Source organism: Lipotes vexillifer, unplaced genomic scaffold, assembly GCF_000442215.2.
Source record: "Lipotes vexillifer unplaced genomic scaffold, Lipotes_vexillifer_v1.1 scaffold581, whole genome shotgun sequence".
Taxonomy (NCBI): Eukaryota; Metazoa; Chordata; class Mammalia; order Artiodactyla; family Lipotidae; genus Lipotes; species Lipotes vexillifer.
In genome coordinates, this window is record NW_006788182.1 from 153,906 (window position 1) to 180,705 (window position 26,800).

Genomic DNA, 26,800 nt, shown 5'->3' on the forward strand with positions numbered 1-26,800 from the left:
CCTCTGGCAATCACCAGTCTGTTCTCTGTACCTATGAGTTCTTTTTTTAGATTCCACATATAAGTGATACCACACAGTATTTGTCTTTCTCTATTTGATTTATTTTACTTAGCATAATGCCCTCAAGGGCCATCCATGTTGTTGCAAATAGAAAGATTTCAGTCTTTTTCATGACTAAATAATATTCCGTTGTATATATACACCACATTTCCTTTATCCATTGATGGACATTTAGATTCCTTCCATGTCTTGGCTATCGCTGCAGTGAATATGGGGTGCATATGTCTTTTTGAGTAGTGTTTTTGTTTCTTTTGAATAAATACCCAGAAGTGGAATTGCTGGATCATATGGTAGTTCTATTTTTAATTTTTCTGAGGAAACTTCATACTGTTTTCCATAGAGACTGCACCAGTTTACATTCCCACCAACAGTGCACAGGGATTCCCCTCTCTCCACATCCTTGCTAACACTTGTTATTTCCTGTCTTTTTGATAATAGCCATTCTAACAGTCATGAGGTGATAGCTCATTGTGGTTTTGATTTGCATTTTCCTGATGATTAGTGACATTGAGCATCTTTTCATGTACCTGTTGGCTGTATGTATGTCTTCTCTGGAAAACTCTCTATTCAGATCCTCTACCCATTTTTCAATTTTTTTTTTTTTTTTTTTTTTTGGCTGTTGAGTTGTATGAGTTCTTTACAAACTTTGAATATTTACCCTTATCAGATATATGATCTGCAAATATTTTCTCCCATTTGGTAGGTTGCCTTTTCCTCTTGTTGATGGTTTCCTTTGCTGTGTGGAATAAACCCATTAATTTTTCAGCAAATTTTCCGTCCTTTAATACATACTTGTAAAGTTGACAAAAGAAGAAAATGTACTCTTTCTTTCTTTCTGGCTGCGTTGGGTCTTCGTTGCTGCATGCGGGTTTTCTCTGGTTGTGGTGAGCGGGGTCTACTCTTCGTTGCAGAGCGCGGGCTTCTCTTGTTGCAGAGCACGGGCTCTATGTGTGTGGGCTTCAGTAGTTGTGGCTTGTGGGCTCTAGGCGCTCAGGCTTCAGTAGTTGTGGCGCACAGGCTCAGTAGTTGTGGTGCACAGGCTCAGTAGTTGTGGCGCACAGGCTTAGTTGCTCTGCGGCATGTGGGATCTTCCTGGACCAGGGCTCGAACCCGTGTCCCCTGCATTGGCAGGTGGATTCTTAACCACTGCGCCATCAGGGAAGTCTGTGTTATTTAATTTTTTTTTTTTTTTTGGGTATGCGGGCCTCTCACTGTTTTAGCCTCTCCCATTGCGGAGCACAGGCTCCGGACGTGCAGGCTCAGTGGCCATGGCTCACGGGCCTAGCAGCTCCGCGGCATGTGGGATCTTCCCGGACCAGGGCATGAACCTGTGTCCCCTGCATCTGCAGGCAGACTCTCTACCACTGTGCCACCAGGGAAGCCCTGTATTATTTAATTTTTAAAGACACTTTTCAAAAAGCAGTTTAGAAAGGCATATGTAAGTTGTTTCAACTTTTTGAGATTATAGATCATTAAAATATCACTGTTATGTAGCAAGGTGTGGGAGGCAGAACAGTGTACCACCTCCCCTCCTGTGAATATCCACCTCTTAATTCCCAGAACTGTGAATATTTACCTACAGGCCAAAGGGACTCTGCAGATATGGTTAGATTAGGGACCTTGAGATGGGGAGATTACCTTGGATTATCCAGGTGGACCCAACCTAATCACAAGCCTAAAACTCAGGGAACCTTTCCCAGAAGGAGATGAGACTAGGGTGGAGTGCTCAGAGAGATGCAATGTTACTGGCTTTTAAAAAATTTTTTTTAAATTAATTAATTTATTTAGCTGCACTAGGTTTTAGTTGCGGCATGTGGGATCTTCGTTGCTGCAAGCGGGATCTTCGTTGCAGCATGGGAGATCTATATCCCTGATCAGGATGTAACCCAGGCCCCCTGCATTGGGAGAGCGGAGTCTTAACCACTGGACCACCAGGGAAATCCCACAATGTTACTGGCTTTAAAGATGGAGGAAGGGGGTCATAAGCCAAGGAACACGAGTGGCCTCTAGAAACTCTAGATAAAGGCCTCTAGATAAAGGATTCAGCCTAGAGCCTTAGTAAGGAATGCAACCCTGCCGACACCTGGTTTTTACCCAGTAGGACCCTTGTTGAACTCCAGAATTGTAAGATAATAACTTTATGTTGTTTTAAACCACTAAGTTTGTGATAAGTTGCTGCAGCAGTGGTAGAAAACTAATACACAAGGCTTGAATAGTTTTCAAATGGAAAGACCATCTCATTATACCTAGAAAAATACAAGTAAGTATGTGTGTTTAAAATTATCTAGGAGAAGTCAAAAAGAAAACCTATCACTGTTGGAAAAACAGAAGTACTCAGTGAGTTTAGGTCCTTTGAAGGCAGCTTTTTTTCTCTGATGAGATGCATACTGTGTTTATAATTACATGTGTTGCATCACTGGGTCTCTTCCAGGCCAGAGAGAACTTCAGTTTGATCAGGTCTTGAGAAGAACAGAATACACACTTACAGCTTTACGTAACAGAGGCTTAGAATCTTTTCACAGAGGGACTTCTGGCTTTGTTCATTTCAAACCTTGTTTTTCCTCCACTTTGCAAATACTCTTGGCGTGAGCAGCGTAGCACATATTCCCATGGATATTATGGCCAGTCCCTCCTGTCCTGACATCAGGTAAGGTGGCATAGTGGCTTGGTGGAAGGAGTGTTCCAGGCAGCCGTTCCTCCACCTGGACAGCTGGCAGTAACTTAACTATCTGTGTAAGTGGTGGAGAACCACACAAACCTGTTTCATTAAATCCAAAGTAAAATGTACCTTTAACTCAGCTTACTTTTTTTTTGGCCGTGCCGCGCAAGCATGCAGGATCTTAGTTCCCCGACCAGGAATCAAACCTGTGCCCCGTGCAGGAGAAGCACGGAGTCCTAACCACTGGACCACCAGGGAATTCCCTCAACTTACTTTTTCGAGGGGCTCCTGCAAATGGGAGGCCTGAAGTTTAAGCACTGATAGCTTTGAGGTAAATTCAAACAAAAGCCTGGGAAGCAATTCCCTTACCCTGCATTTGGTCATCCCCCTCCTTTCTGCCTCAACCTCACACCTTTCCTTCAGAGAGGCAGCCTGAGTTGAGAAAAGAACACTAACTTTTGAGTTTGGACAGTTATCTCTCTTGGTCTCAGTTTTTTCTTTGGTGATGGGGATAATAACTACCCCATAGAGATGTGGCTGTGAGAACTGTGTGGAAAACATAGGGGAAGCATCCAATCCACAGGGGACTGGTTACTTCATCTTCTCTCCTCTCTGGGTTGCAACGAAGAGGCTGGGGAAAGGAGGGTGCCAGGAACAGAAAAGCCCTTCCCTCACTCTCAAGCCGGGAGGATTGTGCCAGCAGCTGTATGATAGCTACCCTGGCTTCTCCCTCCCTCTGATCCCACCTCCAACACTTTCTGCCCGCCCCACCCCCTAACTTGTCCTTCTGAGGATCCCAAAGGAGATAAGGCTGGAAAATCCAGGGAAGGAATGTGAAGCTTGCCGGAGTTAAGCCCTTTTAAAAACAACTGGAGGTGACCTGGTCTCCCTTCCCCCACTCCCCTGGAGCTTGTAAACAGCCCTCAACCACCCTAGCTCTGCAGCCGATCCTTCAGCCCTGAGTATGTCGGAGAAGGCAGTGACTGGCTTTACAACACGAAAGTCAGGTTGGAGTAAGCCCCAGAAAGGTGGGCTGTGGAGAGAGGTTTGGGCGTGGGAAAGTAGCTCAGAACAGAAGTTACCACTTCTTTTTCGTCTAAGAGTTTAGTTTATCAGCACTGGAGAAAAAAACAAAAGGACTTGGTCTTGTGGGAAGGCTTTGTGAGGCTTGGAGCAGGCACAGCTGTGGGGTAAGTCCAGTCTTGCCCCTGCAGGTTGGGAGGTATAGGTGCCAAACCAAATTGGGAAAATCATAAAACTCCTAAAAAGTTTTCCAGAACAGTACATACAAACTAGGAAGCATTAAAAGGCAGGTTCCCTAAAGCCAGGTCCATAGATTTCGATTCAGATACTCTAGTAGGGTCTATATTTCTTTTTTTTCTTTTTTTTTTTTCTGTACGTGGGCCTCTCACCGTTGTGGCCTCTCCGGTTGCCGAGCACAGGCTCCGGACGCGCAGGCTCAGCGGCCACGGCTCACGGGCCCAGCTGCTCCGCAGCACGTGGGATCCTCCCGGACCGGGGCACGAACCCGTGTCCCCTGCATCGGCAGGAGGACTCTCAACCACTGCGCCACCAGGGAAGCCCCTACATTTCATTTTTAATAAACGCTCCCAGGCGATTCGGAGCTGGAGGTCTGAGGTCCACATTTTAAGGAAATGCTCCTGAAACTACATACACATCCTCACGGCTGGAAGTTCTTTCTTTGGTCTAACCAGACTCTCTGCTGTTGTGAAACTTGTTTCGTCTGATCCTGATTGCTTCTCTGCAGACTAAATTCTCATCAGCGTTTGGCTTGGCCCCTCACAAGCACTGGGGCAACGGTTACCATGGTAACCTAGATGGGGTGTAGGGGAAAAACAGTGACCCTGGGCCTGGCTCCTGGAGTGGCCTGCCAGCAAGTCAGACCCGCTGGGCCCATGCTAGGACCTTGACGGTTTGGGTCTCGACCCAAGAGTTTAGCCAAAGCTAAGTGAAGAGCGGGGCGCACCAGGGCGGGTCAGTCTTTCAGAGCCAAAGTTCCCGCTCGAGCGCCAGCGAGAACGGTCAGAGGGTGGGGTTCGTGTTCCTAAAGCCACAGCGCGCCGCGTCTACCAGCCAGAGCGGATCAGAGCGGAGGGGCGGGGCCGAGGCCGGGCGGGGGCGGGGCCCGGGCCGGAGATCGCGGGCTCTTGGTTACTATGGTAATGCGTCAACACCTAGCGTCGGTGGTGCAGTGGGTGGCGGAGGCGGTGGAGGCGCGGAGTTAGTGCGGCTGAGATGGTGAGGTCCCGGGTGTGGAGGAGAACCTCGTATGGGGGCCTCATGTGTCCTCAATTGGGTTGGGGTTCTAATCTGGGAAAGTGGGCATCTGGGAGACGGACAGAAGTTGGGTCTGGGGTCAGGAAGGCCCAGGAGCGGGGATGACACCCCTGGAAGAGGCAAGGGAAGTCCTGAGGGGGGTCCAAAAGAGAAATTAGGGGTGGGGTCGATAGCGATTGGAAATGTGATCTGGTGCTGAGCAGAGGAGGTGGGGAGAAGGGCTGTCCCAACCTTCTTCCCCCTCCCATCGGTCTGGGGCCTCCATGGGCTGGGGATTGTGGGATGTGATGTGGGAAAACCATTGGTGATGAGGCCAGATAACAGGTTACGGTACGCGTTCTGCCTCTGACCAGCAGGGTGACAATGTGTATGTAAGTCACCTAAAGTCCTGAGCCTAAGTTTTGTCTTCTGTTAACTGGGGCTCTGGGTCACTCGTAGGTACTCAACAAACATTTGCAGATGAATGAATGAATGAATGAATGCAGAGGGTACCAGATTTGAAAGTCCCTGGAGAGGGATTGGGACTGTCTAGCAGGCCTGGGGTTCCCCAGGATGGAGAGGACAAGGGTCATGAGGGTTGAAAGGGCAGCGGGCCTGGGAGGAGGTATGAAGGTGATGTCTGGGGTCCCATGAGGAGGGTGTGGTCCCTGAGGAATAAGTGAGAGGGGCAGAGGATAGGTGTTGGAGCCTTGGGTTACTGGAAATAAGCTTAGAATTTCTGGGTGCACACCCGGTGGCAAAGGAGTCTCTGATGTACCCGTGGACACACTTCATGCTCAGAGGTCACACTGCTTTTCTGGGACTCAGTGGTTCAAATTCAGGGTCCCCAAGTCAGGATTTCAAGAAGAGCCTTGTTAATTATAAAAGAAAGAAATCTCCCACAAAGAGCATTTATGCATTTTATGATGCATATTTATCTTCAGCTTTCCTGGATGATTTACAGGCCCGGTGCTGTGTGTCTGTCTCTGAGGACCTAGCATCACACTTGGCATCTAAGGGCACACAGTAAATGTTAGTTCTCTCTTTCTCCTGTTTCAAAAATGTCATATTGCCAAGTCCAAATTAATCAGTTTGTTGCACCTGGGCTAGACTTGTGGGCTTTGGCTCATGCAAATCAGGGACTCCCCACCCAAGGACCACTCAAGGGGGGGTTTTGGTCTGTTGACTGAGCCCTTCTGAAGTCCCTTGGACAGGACTGGGCATATGGGCACCTTTGAGAAGTAATGGGTCAAGTTAATGATCTCTGCCCTTCTGTGAGACCAAGAGTGTGTGTGTGTGTGTGTGTGTGTGTGTGTGTGTGTGTGTGTGTGTGTGTGTGTGTATGGTGCTACTTACTAGATTTTGAGAGTGTTTGGAGGAGTGGGGAGAGGTAATAGTTAGGGGGAGGGTCACAATTAGGCAGACCTCCAGGATTCTTACAAAAACAATGAATAACATCCCCCAGAAGGAGGGGCGGGGCCTCAGTACTGAGTAGGATGTCATCTTCAAATGGTACTCCACAGATGGCCAACCCAGTCTTATTTGAGGAAAGAGGTGACCTGAATGTATCACTCAGTGGAAGGTAAGGTACCTAGTTCATGGGCATCCCCACCTTCTTAGTAACCAAAGTCTACAGAAAGCAGGAAGAATCAGGCTAAGAGCTCAAAGCCTGAATTTGCCAGCCTGTGGTGAACCTATATGCAAAAGAGACACTAGATCCTAGGGTGGAGAGGACATCCAGGAAAGGACAAGCCTTTGTCTTTGTTCAGTTGACAGGTGTTACAGTTACGTCACGGAAATTCCACACTGCCCTGTTCCAGCCCTGTTTGAAATCTGTCTTGTTGGATTTGAGCTGAACATCCTGGATCTCGGGACATCTGGCACTGCAGCATTTTTTTTTTTTTTTTTTTTTTGCGGTACGCGGGCCTCTCACTGTTCTGGCCTCTCCCGTTGCGGAGCACAGGCTCCGGACGCGCAGGCTCAGTGGCCATGGCTTACGGGCCCAGCCGCTCCGTGGCATGTGGGATCTTCCCGGACTGGGGCACGAACCCGTGTCCCCTGCATCTGCAGGCGGACTCTCAAACACTGCACCACCAGGGAAGCCCGGCACTGCAGCTTTTTAAGGGCTGCACTCTCTGTGTTCAGAGTCAGGGCACCAGGTCCACTGCTTTGTTTTGTAGTCAAATAAAAATAGTTCCCCCCTCACCCTGCCCCAGTCATAAAGAGAGTTACCTACTCAGTGCAGAACATTATTCAATACACGAAACACCTTAAGATGCTAATACATGAAATTACTGTTAAACATTCTTGTGAACTTTCTTTTAGTAACACATTCTGGGTGAATACCCTTCATATGAACATTTTTACTACTGTACTTGGATGTTTCTTATAATCTGCTTTCTTTAACACTTAATATGGGGACTTCCCTGGTGGTCCAGTGGTTAAGAATCGGATTTTACAATGCAGGGGTTGCCGGTTCAATCCCTGGTTGGGGAACTAAGATCCCACATGCCGCGGGGCAACTAAGCACCTGTGCCACAATTAGTGAGCCCGCGTGCCACAAGGAAAGATCCAACATGCGGCAACTAAGACCCGACGCAACCAATAAATAAATATTAAACAAAAAAAAGAATTGAAAGCAGGGACTAGAACATATATATACACTTAATATGTTAGGGAGATCATCCTGTATCTATAACGGAGTGAAAATCATCTTCTGAATGACCAGCTAATCTTTCTGCATCAGTCTCTCCCTCAGCCCCCAGCAATGGCTGAATTCTTGTAAACCTGGGATGGAATGGTATTTGAAGAGACAGGGAGTCAGCTAGGTCACCAAAAGGAAAATATCAAGGCAGAGCTGGCATCTTTTTCTGTCCCAGTCCTCGTCTTTGCCAATCATCCTTGTCTCCTCCGCGGTCTTTCCTTACCTTCAAGAGCTGCCTTGGGAATTCCTTGGTGGCACAGTGGTTGAGAATCCGCCTGCCAATGCAGGGGACACGGGTTCGAGCCCCGGTCTGGGAAGATCCCACATGCCTTGGAGCAACTAAGCCCGTGTGCCGCAACTACTGAGCCTGTGCTCTAGAGCCGCAAGCCTCAACTACTGAGCCCGTGTGCCACAACTCCTGAAGCCTGCGTGCCTAGAGCCCGTGCTCTGCAGCAAGAGAAGCCACTGCAATGAGAAGCCGGTGCACCGCAAGAAAGAGTAGCCCCTGCTTGCCACAACTAGAGAAAGCCCGCGTGCAGCAGCGAAGACCCAGTGCAGCCAAAAAATAAAACAAAAAACAAAAAACAACCAGCCCTTCACCTCCTGAAAGAACCTCTTGGCTATTCCCTCTAGCCCAGAGGGATCTAACTTTCCATTTCTGCTTGGTTCTTCATTTTTTCTAGTACTTTTACACAGTGACCTCCCTAATCCTTCTTGTTGCTTTTGGCAAAACTGGTTATTCTAACCCTGGTGTAAGGCTTGTGGCTTCAAAGTCAGCATTTCCCCAATAAGGTTTTTCAGCGACCCAACCCCAGAGCTCAGGGCTTCCTTCTGCTCTGCCCAGTGGCCACTTTACTGTGGTCATCATTTGTTTTCCTTCCTATGTTCTGACTTCGAGGCTCAGGCAGTCGAGTATCTCTTGTGCGACTTCCTTTTGACCTGGGTATCAAGAGCATAGGAGAGAAGCGATGCAGTCCCAGCCCTGGAGGAACCTACAGTCTGGTGGACACCCGAGGCCAAGGGAAAAGCTTGTAGGAGCCCTTGAAAAGAAACAGGAAAACAAATGCAAAACAACAATAATGCTTTCCATCTGTGCTCTGAAGCCCTTTCTCATACATTATTTTCCACAGTGCAGAGCACATCCGTGATATGGAAAATGTGGAGTGGTGGCATACTGGGGAAAGGCTTCCGTCTCAATCTGGTCTGCAGCCCCCAAGAGGTCGTCTTGTTTGGCTTCATTCATTCATTCTTCCTCAAATACATATCGAGCTCCTACTACGTGCCAGGCACCTTTCCCCTTAGTTGTCTACAGAATTCACACCATCTCTCATGTTCCATTGCCCTCCATCTTTTCTGGTTATTCCCAATGCTTTGCCTCAATCCCATCTATAGTGGTTTCTATTCATTTCCTCTTATTCTATTTTTTGTGGAAAGGGGAGCTGTTGCTCCCCAGTTACCATATAACAACCCTTCAGAGTCTGTTATTAGGCATCCCTGGGGCTGCTGTATTTACCTTTTAATAAAGCCGAGCTTCTCTGCTCTACTATATGGGGGCTGACTGAGGCTGTAAAGGGAGGCGCCCTCTGTAAGCCTTTTGCTGGCTGTGCCAGGCTGGGAGGGAAAGGGTGCACACAGCAGTGCTCGTTGTATGGAACAGAGCCAGCTGGAGAATAATTGCCCAATTTAGTGTGAAAACCTGATACAGGTGCTGCCGGGGTGGGAGGGTGTCTGTGTGGTCATGGCAGATCAGAGGGAACTTTCAAAACACACTGTCCAGTGTTTAGTGACCTGGAATGAATCTCCCTGTCCACCCTGTCCTCTTGACAGCTGCTCGTTCCTAGGCTTGGTAGACCTGACGTGCCCAGCCCATTCCCCCTAGGTGTCCCAGATCAGAGAACTGCAGGAGATGTGGGCTCCTCCGGAGTGAGATTTGAATCAGCTTTAGATTAAGCCTGGAGTTGTCCTGCAGTCCTCACAGAAACTGCCTCCTGGAGATAGACTTCTCCTCTTGGGTGTGAGCTGAAGCTGGACTGACCTTGGGGAAAGGAGGTTGTATCAGTCAGGATTCTTGGTTATAAGCAACAGAGCCAGAACTCGAATTTAAGAAGGAAATGTATGGAGAGGATTTTGGAGCGCGCACAGACTTCACACCAGCGCTGGGCAAGTAGGCTTGGAAAATGAGAACAAAGGAGGCGCTGCGGCCAGAACCTAGGCCTAAATCACAATCCAGAAATGGTCTGGCAAAGACCCTAGATGCACTGTTGCACCTCCAGCACTGGCAGCTTTATTGTGGGCAGTTGCCGCTGGTACCCTATCAGCATTGCCCCAGACACGGGGTGTGGCTGCCTTTGTCAGAAGGGGTTTCCATGTTCTCCTTCTTGCATCACTAGTTCCCTATTTATTGTCAGGCTTGGGGCATCTGATGGCTCAGCCTAGGGGTCCTTTGCCCAGGCTTGGAAGGCAAACATCTGGTGTTTTCAGCTTCTACATTCAGGGATGATCCTTGTCTCTCTCACCTCATTAGATGGGGAACTCCCCCGATCTAGAAAGTACTGGATGGTTAAAAACTGACTAATGCACATGAAAGGGGTCCTGGGAGTGAAAGAGCACCATGGTGGGTGCTCTGAACTGGTCTGCCTATAACTGTAGCTGGCAGCTGTTAATACACTGAAGTTTATCAGGCACCAACCACCCGCCAGCAGTGGGTGAAGTGCTTTTCCATCCTGCGTGCCCTCAGGTCCCCACCACAACCTTGTGAGATGGTGGGGACATGAAGGAGGGCAAATAGTGTCAGTTGTGAAGGGGGTTTGGCACTCGGGCTGAGGAGTTTGGAGGTGAAGAGGACACTGTACATATCTGGGCAGGAAAGCCCAGGTGGCCTCACAAGACTGTACTTGTGGGAAACTAGAAGCCAGCTGACACTGAAGTCATCCTCCTGCCGTCCTGTGACCTTTCTCCTTCCTTCCCTGCCTCACGGCGTCTTGGCCGTCTTTAGCTGGGGAGCCTCAGGAGTCCTCACTGAGCTGGTGTGCCAGCCTCTGCTCCTGTGGGGTGTCCCCTACATTTCAGGGCTTACCCAGGGGCTTTCCCACATGCCCATCCAACGTCCCCCCAGCACGGGCTGGCGAAGTGTCTACCTTGCCCGGGGTCCAGATGGCACTCAGTACTGATGAACCCAACTCTCTGCCTCTCCCTGCAGCCGTTAAGCACAGCCGGCGTCCTGAGCTCCTCCTCTATCACTTCCAACAGGTCAAGGAATAGGCCTTGCTATCGGACCAAAGCCCTGAACTCCGAGGTGGATGAGAGCCTCTTTGGAGCTATCAAGGTAACCCTCACCCAGCCCCTCCAGGGAGCTGCCACTTGGAGGCAGTGACACAAACTAGCATTGCTCAGGACAAAGCTAGCTCTGGGCAGGCCACCCCCTCCCAGGTAATTCTCAGACTGAAGACAGGGAGGGGTTCTGAGGCTCGAGTGCACGAGCTCAGACGCCTAGTGGAGCCCAAGCAAACAGGGCCCCTGGCTTCCTCCACCATGAAATCCTTAGGTCTTCACAGCATTTAAAAATCTGTTATAACGTTGAAGGGAGTCTCAGCTGCAGAGTGCTCAATATACGCTATTTGCTCAGTGAGTGCCCCGTGATGGAAATGTTTGAGGGCCACTGGCCCAAGCTTGCAGATACAGACCAACATAATTCCCCCTCCATCGGAGAATAGCATCAGAGTGAAAAAACACAAAATCAGCCTTCTTTCCCAGTTGCTCAGCTAAAACAGTTACTTTCGGCTTCCCTGGTGGCACAGTGGTTGGGGGGTCCGCCTGCCGATGCAGGGGACACGGGTTCGTGCCCCAGTCCGGGAGGATCCCACATGCCGCGGAGCGGCTGGGCCTGTGAGCCACGGCCGCTGAGCCTGCGCGTCCAGAGCCTGTGCTCCGCAACAGGAGAGGCCACAACAGTGAGAGGCCCGCCCTGTGAGGTACCGCAAAAAAAAAAAAAAAAAAAAAAAAAAAAAAAAAAAAAAAAAAATTACAGTTACTTTGCTTTGGGAAACAGGCAGGTGTTTAAAAAAAAAAAAAAAAAAAAAAAAAAAAAAAAAAAAATTACAGTTACTTTGCTTTGGGAAACAGGCAGGTGTTTGTCTGCAAATGTCATCCCATCTAAGAGGCTGACGACCAGAGAAGGAGAGCCAGAGTGTAACTTGGAATGACCTTGGTACACATGATGTTCAGACGGTAAGAAGGGAGAGAGGCAAGGAGAGAAAGAGGATGAGACATGGAGAGAAGGGTGGTGAGAGATTGAGAGAGGAAAGGGACACTGCCTGTATGTTATCTATGAAAGTTGTTAGAGTAAATGCTAAGAGTTCTCAACACAAGGAAAATGTTTTTCTCTATTTCTTTAATTTTGCATCTATATGAGATGATGGGTGTTCCCTAAACTTATGGTGATAATCACTTCATGATGGATGTAAATCAGATCAATATGCTGTACACTTATACAGTGCTGTATGTCAACTACGTCTCAAGAAAACTGGAAGAAAAAAGAAAAAGAAAAAGAAGCAGAGAAAAGCGAAAAAGAAGAAAGATACCAGTGGTGGTGTGAATACTAGTGTGAATAGCTCTGGCTGCAGGCAGACTTGGGAGACGAGAGTTGATGTCTACCCCTGCCCCTCACTCTCCTCACTGTGGACAAGAAAGGACTTTCCAGAGTGTTCCAGATGGGCATCTTTATCCATTTAGAAGATGCCCACTCTGCAGCAGTTTCCTATTGACAAGGGAAAGAATCAAAGCAATGCAGTTTCACTTACAGACGTGTCGTTTCTTTGTTTTGAGTCCATGGGGAGTCTTCTAGTTAAAGTGAAGATACATTTGGAAATGGCCGAGTTCTCCAAACTTAGTCCTGCTGACTTGCAAGAGTGTGCAGGCAAAGTAACACCTATTCCTGGCCTGTTCTTTGGCCTTTTTGCTGGGTGAGTCCCGGAAGTCTCCCAGCCGGCAGTAGGGGGCAGAAGTGGCCTGTGGCCTGACTGAGTTGTGCCACTTGGAAGCAGAGATGGGCACCAGGTGGCAGCAGCACTCCAGGGACGGGTGTGCAAAGCGGGATTCTCCAGACAGGAAGGACCTCCACCGAAGCCATGCCCCTGCCTCTACTCAGGACCACAGATACTGCGTTCATGACAAATGAAATTCTCTCCTGTGTTCAAAATTTCCTGAAAAGTGATTTCATTTTCTTATTATGTAACTCCTTCATGGTCAGAGCATTTATTAAAAAACCTCATATATCTAATTTGTATTCGCCTTGCTGAATTCTAACTCACTGACTCCCTCACCCCATTAGATTTAAGGGCAGGTCTCCACCAGGGCCATTTAGCTATTTCTAACTTCCTCCATATGGCTTTTTTGGGGGATGAAAGTAAATGAATCATTAGAAAGGATTAAAAATAACAAATATCATAGATTGGGTGAGTCCGTAACAAATTGTATGCTTCAAACCCACAGTGTGGTCAGGAGAGCTAATTATTTTTTCTTTCGTAAACCACGGAGGGAGGAGAACCTAGAGACCCCAAATTTTCATTCCTGTTGGTTTTAGGTTAGGAATGGATGTATGCTAGCAACCCTCCCCCAGCGTCCCCATCCCTCTGGGAGTATCTGTACAAGGTATAAAGAAGCCTTGCTCTCAGAAGAGTTGGTCGGTACGGAGCGCATCTGGCCATGTTCAAGGGCAGAGTACCCTGCTGCTCTCAGTGCCCTGGCTACTCTTGGTGGTCCTGCAGTCTGGGCCCCAGCCGGCCTCCCCTGCCGCTGGATGGGGTAGAAGCCCCAGGAGAGGGGAAGGCTGCACTTGAAGTTAGGGCTGACCAGCAGGAAGTGTGGTGACCAGCTTTTAAGCTGTCCTTCCTGACACCACAGCCTCTGACCCAGAGCGACAGCCCCATCGTGCTGCTCCGAGATAAGCATGCCATTCGGAAAACTCTCACTGCCCTGGGCTTCGACCGCAAGCCAGAGACCGTCCAGCTCATCACCCGGGACATGGTCCGGGAGCTCATGTGAGTACCTAGCGCACAGAGCCTTTCCGCTGAGGACCTCTGCATAGAGATGGGGAAACCCACCTGGTCTCATTGTCATTGCAGACCCCGCCTCTTTCTTAATCAGATCTCCCCTTTCGTTTCTTGGTTTCTTTTGTTTCTCCCCACCTTGTATCTATTACTGCCATTGCCCTTGATTCCCAGCTTCTTTCTCTTCCCTTTCTTCTGGCTGCCGTGGGTCCTATGGGGCTGGTTGAGGGGAGGTGCTTAGGGGTCCTCTCTGAGCCCCCATTAGCGCACTTTCCCATTGGTAAAGGGAAATGTCCAGATAAGTCACTTCCTTTTGGCTGCATCAAGAATAGGAAGCAGAGGGAAACTGACCAGATGCCTAATTAGCCCCTTGGCTTCTTCCCAGGCTCTGAGGCCAGAAGAGGAAATTCCCAAGGGCTCTTGGGTTCCTTTGGGATTAGCTCAGCATGGCTTCCTGACTGGAGCAGCCCCCTTGCTGGGGCCCCTCCTGTGGGGTTTAGGCCCAGCTCAGCCATGTGAAATGAGCCAACACCATCACTCAGTGGTTTAGCTCTTGTGTAAGTCCTTCATTCTCCAAACAATTCTTCCTACTCTGGCTCCACTCACTAAAAACTTGAATTCCCAGGAAATGCAGCCTGTGTCACAAGCTGGGGAGGCACAGCTGGGACACAGCTCCAGGAGCACTGTCTTGTCAGCTCTGGCATCAAATGGCCAGATGCGGTAGCAGCCCTGCAGATACTTCTGGGGCCCAAGAAATGTCTCCTTCTTGGACTGGTCCAGTCCTAAAAAACACATTGGAGGTGAAGTTGCTGGTGACTTGTCAGGGCTGCTGAGAGCAGCGTGAGATGCTGGCTCAGATTTAGATCATTTTTTGTTATTCCAGATCCCAGATGTTTGGGGCCACACCACCCAGCGAACCACAAGATCTTGGCTAAGCCTCAAGTCCACTCGCTCATTCGTCCACCTCCTGGACACCTCCCCTGCACCAGTTTTTTTCCTTTTGCGGTACGCGGGCCTCCCACTGTTGTGGCCTCTCCCGTTGCGGAGCACAGGCTCCGGACGCGCAGGCTCAGTGGCCATGGCTCACGGGCCCAGCCGCTCCGCGGCATGTGGGATCTTCCCAGACCGGGGCATGAACCCGCGTCCCCTGCATCGGCAGGTGGACTCTCAACCACTGCGCCACCAGGGAAGCCCCACAGCACCAGTTTTATTGGAGGAAGTTTAACTTCCTGCCTCCTAGCCATGTACCTGTTAAATCGCCTCACCCAGAAGTATCTTTATCCCCACCCCTCTGCTCCATTTTTAATGTGGGCCATTTGTTTGTAACCATTATAATTATCTATTGGTTCGTTGAATGTGTTGGGCAGCTAGAAAGGTCTATAGACATGTCTCTGACTATTGTTGATTAGAGAGTTTAATTAATATTTAGGGTTCAAAGCTTCTCTCTGGGCTGGATGCACAGTGATGCTTTTGTTTCTCACTGGCATCCACTTCATCCTTGTCTGGCATCCCCTTGTTCTTTTTATGTTGTCCTTGAGGAATCATCTATTTTAAAAGTTCAATTCAACAACTTTATTATGAGTCCTCAGTCTGTGCCCAGCACTGTGCCAGACACTGGGCTGCCTGTGGGGTTAAGACAGAGTCCGTATCCTGGAGGAGTTTGTGATCCAGCGAGGGAAACAGAAGTTGCCCACAACACTGGCAGAGGGAGAGCAGAGGGAAGGAGGTGGTCTATGTATGTATACATGGGGGAGGGTCATACATGGCGACGCAGAGAAGGTAGCATATGAACTGGACCTTTTAGAAAAAGTCCTTAAACTGTCCCTTCTTTAGCCCGTGACGCTACTCCACCCTTGCCTGGGACTGCTTTTCCCCAGTGGACCCGTTGTGCAGTTGGCTGTCTCTCCTGCCCTTGCCCAAGTCCCTGCAGGCGGGTGGGCAGTGATGAGGGGCTGGGAAGAAAGCCGAGCAGCCTGCAGTGTGATGCTGAGAGCTTACCCTTCCCTCCCCTCCCCTCCCTAATTTTGTTCAATCTTTGTGTCAGCATCCCCACCAAGGACCCTTCCGGGAAGTCCCTTATCATGAGCCCTGAGGAGTTTGAGCGGATCAAATGGGCATCCCACATCCTGACTAGAGAAGAACTCAAGGCCAGGGAGCAGGCCTTCAAGAAGGAGAAGGAAGCCATTGTGGTAGCTACCCCCGTCCCCCATCTATGCAGAGGGGGGTTGAAGAGAAGGGCTGGGGAGAGGCCGGCTTCCCACAAGACTGGGGGCTCTAGTTAGGGGACCCTGAAATGGGGCGTGAAGGTGCTAAAGAGGACATGTTGTAGAATTAAGAGTGGGTGTGGGGAGAAACCGCAGGGAAGCGGGAAGGGTGAGGAAGCCAGGCTGAGAAACCCCTGGGCTCTGATAGTGCGGTGGGGTGAGGCGAAACTCATCTGGGGTCAACCGTGGCAGCCAGGCTAGTGCCCAGGGCACAGAGCACAGGCAGTAACCCCCCACTAATCCCGACGTGGCTCCCATAGGACGCAGTGACCACACGCAAGAAGATCATGAAACAGAAAGAAATGGTTTGGAGGAACAGCAAGAAGCTCAACAATCTGGAGGAGGTGGCCAAGGACAGGGCCCAGAACCTCCTTCAGAGAGCCAGGCAGCTGCGGATGGAGCAGGTGGAGGAGCTGAAGGACATGAGCAAGGTGAGCTCTCCATTCTCCCTCCCTCCTCTTATCTCTCTTTCTCTCTCTTTTTTTGTTTTTTTAATTTAATTAATTTCTTTTTGGCTGCGTTGGGTCTTTGTCGCTGTGTGCAGGCCTTTCTCTAGGTGTGGTGCGTGGGCTTCTCACTGCGGTGTCTCCTCTTGTTGCAGAGCACGGGCTCTAGCCGCCCAGGCTTCAGCAGTTGTGGCTCATGGGCTCTGGAGCGCAGGCTCAGTAGTTCTGGCGCATGGGCTTAGTTGCTCCGCGGCATGTGGGATCTTCCCGGATCAGGGCTCGAACCCGTGTCCCCTGCACTGGCAGGTAGATTCTTAACCACCGCGCCCCACCAGGGAAGTTCTATCAAGCTTCCTTTTTTTTTTCCTTTGGCCATGCCACACAGCTTGCGAGATCTTAGTTCCCTGACGAGGGATCAAATCCATGCCCCCTGCAGTGGAAGCACAGAGTCTTAACCACTGGACCGCCAGGGAAGTCCTCCCTCCTCTTATCTCTTATTCACACACCTGACAGCATGGGCTCCAGCTGGAGACAGGGTGCAGGGGTGAAAGGTCAGGGTCTGGCCTTGGCAGGGGAACGGGGTGGAGAGCTGCACTTGCCACGTGCCTGCTGTGTGACCTTCGGCAAGTCACCTGCCCTCCCTGAGCCTCACTTTCTTCAGTTGTAAAATGAGGGTGGTGAGACTACTTAGCAGAATTATTGGCAGGATTAAATATGCTAATATATGGGAGAGGCTTTGCGAACCGTGGGTCGATAAATGCATGTGAGGATGTTACTTGTATCTTTGTCCTGCTAGTTCAATTCTGGCCACATATGGTGGTCCCAGGCAATTGGGTTCTTTTTGTCGTGTCCAAAGTGCTTCCCTTAGCTGAGAGCATAAAGACCAGAGGCTCATTTGGAATTCTATTGTGTAACTCAATTGCGTGTGGTTCACTTCCTGGCCAAATGAAAAATGCTGACTCCCCAAGCCCTTCATCTACACTTTCTGTCTCTCAGGTAAATCTTCTCTACTTCCTTTTATTTTCCAAAGCTTGTACTCCATAGTTCTTATTGATGGCTCATGGTTTTTCATTCCGTTATGTGTCATGAGGGGCTCTTCTAGTTTAAAAATCTAGTGGCTTGGCCTCTGCGAGAATGTTTGTTTCCCCGAAGTGTAGAACAGCGGGTCTTCACTTGGCGTTCATGGGTCTCTAAGGGGGACCATGAACTTCTGAAGTGTTATGGAAATTTTGTGTGTACAGATGCAAATGAATTTTATGGAGGAGAAAGCCCATAGCTTTCATCATATTCCCAAAGCGTGATCCATGACACCCCCAAACACTAAGATCCACTACGTGGATCCACTTAGATTTTTAGTGGATCCACTAAGATTTTTTTTTTGCGGTACGCTGGCCTCTCACTGTTGTGGCCTCTCCTGTTGCGGAGTACAGGCTCCGGACGCGCAGGCTCAGCGGCCATGGCTCACGGGCCCAGCCACTCCGCGGCATGTGGGATCCTCCCGGACCGGGGCACGAACCCGTGTCCAGACTCTCAACCACTGCGCCACCAGGGAAGCCCCGACACTATTGCTTTTCTGGGCTTGTGAGCACACTCAATAGGATTCTGCTCCCATTTCTCCCCGCTCCCACTTCCACATCCCCTTGATGCATTCCCCCCCATCCTTATTCCCAGGCCTAGTACCACAACTTTATTTCCACTCCCCAGATCATCCTCAATGCTAAGTGCCATGCCATCCGGGATGCCCAAATTCTGGAGAAGCAGCTGATCCAAAAAGAACTGGATGCAGAGGAGGAGCGGTTGGATCAGATGATGGAGGTGGAGCGGCAGAAATCCGTTCAGAGGCAGGAGGAGCTGCACAGAAAGAGGCGGGAAGAGAGCATCCGGTAAAGAGATGGCTTTGGCACCTTCCTCTCTTAGTCATTTCCATGTGTCTTTATGTCCATATAGCCTTGCAAAGGGGGAAGACATGAGAAATGGTCATTATCCTCCTCTGTTATTATCTCAAAACCTTTATGGAGTGATTCAGAGAACCACAGAACTGCTTAAAACTTATTTCCAAGATCACAATAGGTGCTTCATAATCTGGCCCCAATTCAGGCTCATTTCCTGCCATCCATTCTGTGAGGCTTTCCTTCATTTCCCCCAACATGCCAGGTCTTGACGAAAGCTCGTGACTTTTGTTGTTCCCTCTCCTTTGAATACCCTTCTCTTTCCTTTCCCCCCGAAAAACGCACTCTCTTCCTTTAGTATGTAGCTTTGGTGTCTCCTCCCCTGAGAAGTCTCCCTCACTTCACCTGGCAGGCTTTAGGGCTCCCTTCTCTGGGTCCCGCCACACCCTGTTTATACTCTGGCACACCCCTCCTTGCACTGTGGCTCCCTGACCCTCACCAGGCTGTATGCTCACTGAGGGCAGGGTCCCTGTCTTGTTCATTTCTGTAGCTTCTGGGCCTACCAGAGTGCTTGGACTGTAGTAGGCGCTTAATACATGTTAGAATGAATAAATTCAGTCCCCTTCATTTTGCAGGAAAGGACAAGTCCCAATGCAGGTAAATTATAGAATCATAGTATCCTGGATTTAGAACTCCAACTATATAATTGAAGAATTACCTCTACAAATAGTCCTTGTAAAAAAAATAGTCATTGCACCACACTGAGTGGCAGTTCTTTCTCCCCATCTGTATTCTGTTCTCATGTACCATTCATCTTTGTACTTCTAGTAGGTACCTGGTTCACTATAGCAGGCTCCCAATAAAAGTTTATTTCATGGCCAAGTGGCTCTTCATTTGTTGCATAAACAGTTCCAATGAAAGGAAAATCCCTGCCTCATCAGCAGCTCTAATGATTTGACCTGGTCCTTATACTGAGTCTAAACCTGCTTCCATGTAACTCTTTTACTCATTGCTCTAGTGTATTTCATCTGGAGTCATTCAAGAGCTCTATCTTTTTCATTTATTTATTTATTTATTTATTTATTTATTCTTTTTTCGGTATGCGGGCCTCTCATTGTTGTGGCCTCTCCCATTGCAGAGCACAGGCTCTGGATGTGCAGGCTCAGCGGCCATGGCTCACGGGCCCAGCCGCTCCGCGGCATGTGGGATCTTCCCGGACCGGGGCAGGAAGAGGGCAGGGAGGGTGGGAGAGTGGGAGAAGACACAGATTACGATAAGAATCTACGGGAAGGAGTACGACATTCAGATAGAGCTCTTGGGATTCCCTGGTGGCGCAGTGGTTAAGAATCCTCCTGCCCATGCAGGGGACACGGGTTTGAACCCTGGTCCAGAAAGATCCCACATGCCGCGGAGCAACTAAGCCCGCGAGCCACAACTACTGAGCCCGCGAGCCACAACTACTGAAGCCCGTGTGCCTAGAGCCCGTGCTCTGCAACAAGAGAAAAGTACAATCTATGAAATAAAAAAAAATCAATAAAGTGGACTGCATGAAATTTAAAAAAAAAAAAAAAAAAAAAGAAGGGTGAGCCCCAGAACCAGGAGTTCAGAAGAGAGAGGACCAACCTGCCAGGACCCTCTGGGGAAGGACTTTGGTCTGGGTTCGTGAAGCATAGCCATGTTTAGGGGGCACTTGTCACATTGTTCCTACGATGCCTCCCATCTTGGGGGTTATTTGGGTGGAGGTTAGAACAGAGAGACACAGACCCTTGGTTTCTAAGACACCATGGCACTGTTTCTTCCCAGAGGAAGACGGCACATTGTGGAACAGATGGAAAAGAAGCAGGAGGAGCGATCGCTGCTTGCCGAGCAGCAGCAACAGGATAAGGAGCAGATGCGGGCGTATATGGAGCAGCTCCAAGAGGAGGATCTAAGGGTAACAGGGCTGCACAGATAATGCCAAGTTCCACCGGCAACAGCAAAAAAGCCCTCCAACACTGTGGGGTTTGAGCGTGTGGGCTGACGTTCCGTCAGCCCACACGCTCATTTCACATCATCATCACCATCAACTTTTTATTGCCTTATGAAACATTTGTTTGGCTGTGGAGTCAGGCTGGGGGAGGAGCAGTGATTTGGATACCGTCCCTGCCTTACTGGGACTTGGGGTCCAGGACTGACATATCCGTGTGAATGGACACATGAAGGAAAGATATGGCTACATGCTTTGCACAAATAAACATAAGGATGTTTTATTGTCTTCCCTCAATTATCCAGGGATATTATAGACTTTGTAGGTGAAGAGTAGCAGTGTCTTAGTTCTAGACTCATGGCTGTTGCCTAATCCAAAGTACATTGCTTCCCAGTGTCATTAATTGTGTTGAGGAGTCAAACCCTTTTTTCCTGTTAGCCTAAATAAAATTAGTAAGCATATCCATTGCAAAAGGAATGATGACACATCTGTTCAGACCAGGTAGACGTAAACAAATCTTCTTCTATTGGCCTTATCCGATCTGTTGCAGTATACAAAGGCCCTGGCATAGTGAGGTACATGGCAAGCATTTGGGGCATTTATTCCTTTTCCCCTCAATTTTTCACTTTAAAAAATTTTGTACACACAGACAAGTTGAAAGAACTGTACCACACCCATCAGTGCTTCACCTAGATTTAGTGGTTGTTAATCTGCCTGAGTTGCTTGTCTCTTTTAGATGTATATACATATTTTGATATTGTTAAACTATTTGAAAGTAAGTTGCCAACATCTTGACACTTTGCTGCTGAATGCTTCAGCCTGTATCTCTGAATAAGGACATTTGCTTACAAGTCAACAACACCATTATCAACAAAATTAGAATCCAATGATTCTATAATATCATTTAATATTTACTCTACACTCAAATTTACTCAGTTGTTACAAAAATATATTTTCTTTCGTCCAAACCAGGATCCAATCAAGTTTCACACGTTGCGTTCACTAAGTCTATTTTGATCTAGAAGAGTTCCCTCACCCATTCATTCATTCATTCATTCATTTTTATAGCACTGATATTTTGAAGCATCCAGGACGTTTGACGTGAAGAATGTCCCACATTCTGATTTGTCTGATTATTTCCTCATGGTGCCACTTAACTTGTGGAGCACATATTCTTTTATTGTTCTCCTCCTTCCCCATGTTTATGGGTGATTGAGTTGTCATCTCCCAGTGAATTTGATGGTGAGGAGTGACAGGCGGCCCTGAAGGATATCATGGGAGGCTTATAATTATGAGGGCTTCTCAAGCACTTGCAGTATGAGGGTCTGTGTGAGGAGTGGAGGCTGATAACCAGAGGGTCGGGGAAGATGAGGGGCAGGCAGCCTTGTGAACTGCTTGAGAAGGGGAGCAACAGGGCAATGAAGACAGACGAGACCTGGCCAAGCTCCTGGCTCAGGAGAGAGAGGGAAAGGGACAGGAAGGACAGGTCTGGGGTAGATATGCAGGGGAAAGGGACAGGAAGGACAGGTCTGGGGTAGATATGCAGGAGAAAGACTGTAAAATCCAACTTGACTGTGGGGAATGGGCATTGGTGGGTTCATTGAGAAAGTTCCAGGTGTCACTGAGTCAACACGATTACTCCGGTGTTACACCATAGTCCTTTTCCTGTCCTTCTAGGCACTCCCTAAGTCTCCAGGAAGTATCATTGGGCAGAGATAGAAACCTCTGCCTCCCCAGCCTAGAACTGCATCATCTCCCGGTGATGCAAGGGCAGCTTTCCCCACCTTGCTAGCAAGATGGAGAGAATGAAGGGAGTCTTCTGGGGTTGCTTCATGATGGCTTCAAAGATGAGAAACAGGGGAAGTCCTTTGGTTTCTTGGAAATGAAATGAACCCACATAAACAACAAACCAAAAAGTAAATAAATAGGCAAAGAAGTAAGTAAATATATGATTATATGTATGTCATAGATCAGAAGTCAGCAGCTTTTCTAGCTTTGAGGATCAGCGGGATTAAATACTGCCTGGGGTACCAATGGCATGTGTAAAACTGATGGGGAGAAGGTAGGAAGGAAAGGAAGAAAGGGAAAAAAGAGTGTGGGAGTTGGAGTGTCAGGAGGGGAACTGTGGCGTGAGCAAGGAGGCAGGTGCTTGGAGGGTGAGGGGATGCTGGCGGCCGTGACTCAGGCCCCATGTGGACCTGGGGGGAGGCACACAGCACTGTGCTGGTCTGGTTCAGGAGGCTTCCTGGAGGAAAGAGCCCTGCACTGGGCAGTGAGCCAAGCTGGGGGAGGGTCAGCAGTGTTGCCTGGGATGCATCAGGGCAGAAGCTGGGCTGGGCTGAGGAGGAACTGGGAGGCCAGGTAGCGGTTAGTCTTTGAAGAAATGGAAGGAGCGGGAAGCAGGGTGGGAGGTGGGGTGAGTTGATGGGTAGGAGAGTTTGAAGCAAGGAGTCCAAGTTTGAGATGGTAGGGAGGCCACTGCCCAAGGTCCCAGTGCCCCTCCACATTGGGACCTGAGGATGTGCTCAGAAGTGGTCTGATCATTGGGAGCTTTCAAAGGCTCAGGCTCATTCCTTAGAAGGGATCTTGTCACTCAGGGTGATTGGGACTCTGATGTCCATCACTCATTGTTTTTCTCTCTGAGTTTTTTTCTCTTTCTCACTTGCCACTCACCTTGGCCCCCTCTTCCCTGTCTCATTATTGAGTATTTGCTGTTCCCCTCTCAGTATTGGGAAAGAGAAGAAGTGTTACACATGGTCCCTGTCCTCTGGCTGGGACAGAATGAACGCACAGGAAGCGAATGGGATCCTCACGGCAACGTATGATCAAGTCCGAGGAGGTGTGGCACCATCTTAAGTGCAAAGGGAATTCAGAAATGCAGAGAGAATGAAAACTTGGGGCAATCAAGTAAGAGCTCCAGAGAAGATTGGAACTTCAGTTTAGACAGACCAGGTTCCAAAATTCTGGCTCTGGAGTTCATTAGCTGCATGGCCCTGGGCAAGTCGCTTAAACTCTGAGCCTCAGTTTTTCCACCTGTACAAGAAAGATAACAAGGACTACCTTTCAGGGTTTTTGGGGTACGTTTAGGTGATAGAGGTAGGTTATATTAAGTGTCTTATGAATAAAAAGTACTCAAGTAGTGCAATACTCTATTTTATCTATTTTAATCATCACTATTGAACAGAGACCAAAAGTTTGGGTTTGAATAGGGGAAGGAAATTGAAGGCAGGAGGAAAGCATAATGAACAAAGGATAGGATTTTGCCTGACATGGGGGAGACACTGAGTAGAATTTTAAGAGCCTCCGCTTCCTGAGAGTTCATAGAGATCCACAGTGTCAGGGGCTGCCGCAAAGTCAAGGTGGGTGAAGGCCGCAAAGGGCCATTTGGCTAGAAGAGGTCATTGATGACCCTTGAAAGAGCAGCTTTAATCAAGGGCAGTAACTGGAGCTAGACTTCAGAGAGTGCATCTCTCTCCCTGCCTCCATCTGTGTCTCTCTGTCCCGATAGGCCAGTATCTTTTGATCTTTCCCCTTCTACTCTGAAGCTCTCTCCCTTCGGTGGCAGGACTTGGAACGAAGACACCAGCAAAAGCTGAAGATGCAGGCTGAGATCAAACGCATCAATGACGAAAACCAGAGGCAGAAAGCAGAGCTGCTGGCTCAGGAGAAGTTGGCAGACCAGATGGTGATGGAATTTACCAAGAAGAAGATGGTAGGCACCTGCTTACTGAAGCCTGGGACTTCTGAGCAGGAATGGGGTGTCTGTCTCAGGGAGATGCAGGCACGAGAACTAAGCTAACTCAACAGAAGACAGTTATGTCATCATCCTAAAATTCATGTCCTTAGTTCAAGGGCCTGGCTTCTTTTTCTCTTCAACTTGGCCAGTCCCCTTGTTCATTACCAGAGAGTAGCCTGGAAAGGACACCCCAATTAGGGTGTTATTGTCCTTGTTAACACCTTTGATTAGAAGTTGGGGTGAGGGTCAGGTGCAGGCAGGGAAGAAAGTTCAAACTATTGGTGAAAGTAAAGTTTTCGTGACCTGGATAATTATATCTTCAGTAATCAACCATGGGTCAGCTGCCCCATAAATTTCTTGTGAAAATTCCTATATTGGGCATCCAACCTATACTGGATGCTAGGCTCAGAAAATAGAGCCTTCAACCACCACCCCCTGTAGTACTTATAAGAACAAATGCACCATGGAACAGGGAGCAATACCCTTGAACGGTTATAGGGAGATGCAGCTCATGAATGTGTGGACTCATTCTGGGGCAAGAATGAGTAATGGCATGATTGGGGTCTGTGAGGTAATGGAGGGCAAAAGAAAGCTTTTAGGCATGGTTTGGATGGAGTGAACATGGATTTCTATAAGAAGAGAAGGAAAGACTTGAGGTGGCAGGAAAGTTATTCAACTCCTCATGCATGAGTCCTGCCTTCCCTGCTAGCTTTGAGGTTCCATGATGATACCATACTTCTCTATGGTAGGGATTCTTAATTATGGGCAGGGGGAGGGTGTGGGTGCAATTGGAAAAAGGCATATTTGATATACCTCTATACTCCAAATGCAAACGATAGAAAATGAAGCTCGGCAAAGCTCATTTATTGGCTTTGGCTTCCTTACTGGATGCCAGGGATATGCAGGCAACAGAGTGAGAATGCGAGACTGGGGACACGGGGGTTCCAGCATAATAACGATCACACAACTACCATTAATCAAGCACTTAGTCTGTACACAGGCTCTGTGCTAAGGGCTTTGTGTGTTGTCTTATCTAGTCGTTACAACAACCTTGTGAACCTAGTCATTGACTGATTGAAAAGATCCTGAATGCTTCAATGTGTGTCCAGTATCAGACAGGCTGAATGTACCTAGAGTAATGCTATGTACAACGTATGGAACTCAGCAACTGTTTCCCTGAATGGGCGAAGGTGGTGATAATAAGCCAATCACGTGTAGAAATTGGTGAACAGTTTCACTGGCTGCAGCAGAGAGTCTCTGGTGGTTGTGATGGGAAATGAGGTAGCGAGATGATGGAGAGCTGAGAGCAGTTGTTGGGAATGCCTTGGACCTTGAGCAGAGCTGGAAGTGTGGAATGATGAGGAATTGCCATTGATTTCTGAGCAGGAGAGGAATATGTTTTGTCTTCATACATGAAAATGTCATTGGCAGGAGAACCTGGGAGAGGCAAAGGGATCGGGCACTTGGGCATGCCTACAGCCCACCAGAAGAATCCAAGTATATCACAAGCCCTTCCCTGACCTCACAGTGGTCTCTGCTCTTACAGCCGGGGCTGCCGCTTTAGAGCTAAAGGCAGAGATTGGTGGTGGAAGCCTCCAGAGTTCCCTGCCCTGCCATCTAGGGCAACGTGGAGCAGAGAGACCAGCTTGACACACAGCCAGCTGTGCACAGCTCACAAGCTGACAACTCATTGGGTGCACAGAAGTCTGGAAAGGTGGAACGAGGCTAAGGAACATTCTTTGTGGGATGATCACATTTCCACCCAACCTAAGCCATTATGTCTTATTAGTCTTATGACTAACCAAGAATCATAGTTGGGAAGCTGTGTATGGAAAGCTTTTAGGGATATGTCAGCTCTTTCAGAGAAGTGGCAAAGGGAGCTAATTTTGATAGTTCATTCCTTAGGGATCTGCTAACCACTGGGGGGCCGCACATCGCACGGTTGGCCATTTGCCCAAAAGGACTAATGAGATAACTTCCACCTCCTGTACTTTACAAGACAGGCAGGAAGCCACAGTTGTTATTTCTAGAAACTTGGCCCAGCAGCCTTTGCAACTTGGAAATTGTGAAGTAGCAGACAGAGCATGAAGGCTGGGCTCACCTGCATCTGAATCCGTTTGGTAGTTTAGTAGCTGTGCCATCTTAGACAGGACCCTTGAATTCTACGAACATCAGTTTCTTTATAATATCAATCTAATGAGATGTTGTGAGGACCATCAGGGATATTACAGGAGAAGGCGTTTGGTAAGCAACGAAGCATCTTACAGGTGCTGATTAGTTTCATGTCGATGCATTGCTAGTCATTTTGCCCTACCTTAAAAGGAGTCAGGAAGGGGTAGGGGGAATATTGAATAGCCAAGGGGCTCAGCTTCTCTCTGCAAGCCTGGGGCGATGGGAGCCATGCTGTGAGGCCTCTTCTTCCCGGCAGGCTCGAGAAGCAGAGTTTGAGGCTGAGCAGGAGAGAATCCGGAGGGAGAAAGAGAAGGAGATCGCCCGTCTGAGAGCAATGCAGGAGAAGGCCCAGGATTACCAGGCAGAGCAGGTACCTATTCAGTCTCAGCTTCTCTCGGCCTCTCCCATCCCCTTAACTATTCCTTTGACAGCCTGTAGAATGGTCTCAAGGGTGAGGGTATAGAAGAGAGGATGCAAGTTATCTCGACTTCAGTAGCTGGAGGATGGAGAGATGGGCCTGCTTCCAAGCCTATGGCAGCAAGGACTGAGAAGTGTATTACGTGCTTAAGGTCCAAGAGAA

General features: G+C 48.8%; 1 protein-coding gene across 2 annotated transcripts in view; it reads left to right on the top strand.

Moving 5' to 3' along the window:
• The first annotated feature begins 4,893 nt into the window (after positions 1-4,893).
• CFAP45 (cilia and flagella associated protein 45) overlaps positions 4,894-26,800 on the top strand; it is a 28,204-nt gene continuing 6,297 nt past the window's right edge. Inside the window, exons 1-9 of one of the 2 annotated variants that reach the window (XM_007461284.1) lie at positions 4,894-4,978; positions 10,900-11,025; positions 13,602-13,738; positions 15,792-15,936; positions 16,272-16,442; positions 18,162-18,340; positions 20,150-20,279; positions 23,878-24,024; positions 26,477-26,590. In XM_007461284.1, the coding sequence (XP_007461346.1) occupies positions 4,976-4,978; positions 10,900-11,025; positions 13,602-13,738; positions 15,792-15,936; positions 16,272-16,442; positions 18,162-18,340; positions 20,150-20,279; positions 23,878-24,024; positions 26,477-26,590 (1,152 nt within the window). In that variant the 5' untranslated portion in view covers positions 4,894-4,975. Of the gene's footprint in view, positions 4,979-10,899; positions 11,056-13,601; positions 13,739-15,791; positions 15,937-16,271; positions 16,443-18,161; positions 18,341-20,149; positions 20,280-23,877; positions 24,025-26,476; positions 26,591-26,800 lie in introns of those variants that run through there. The other variant, XM_007461285.1, reaches the window with a different exon arrangement.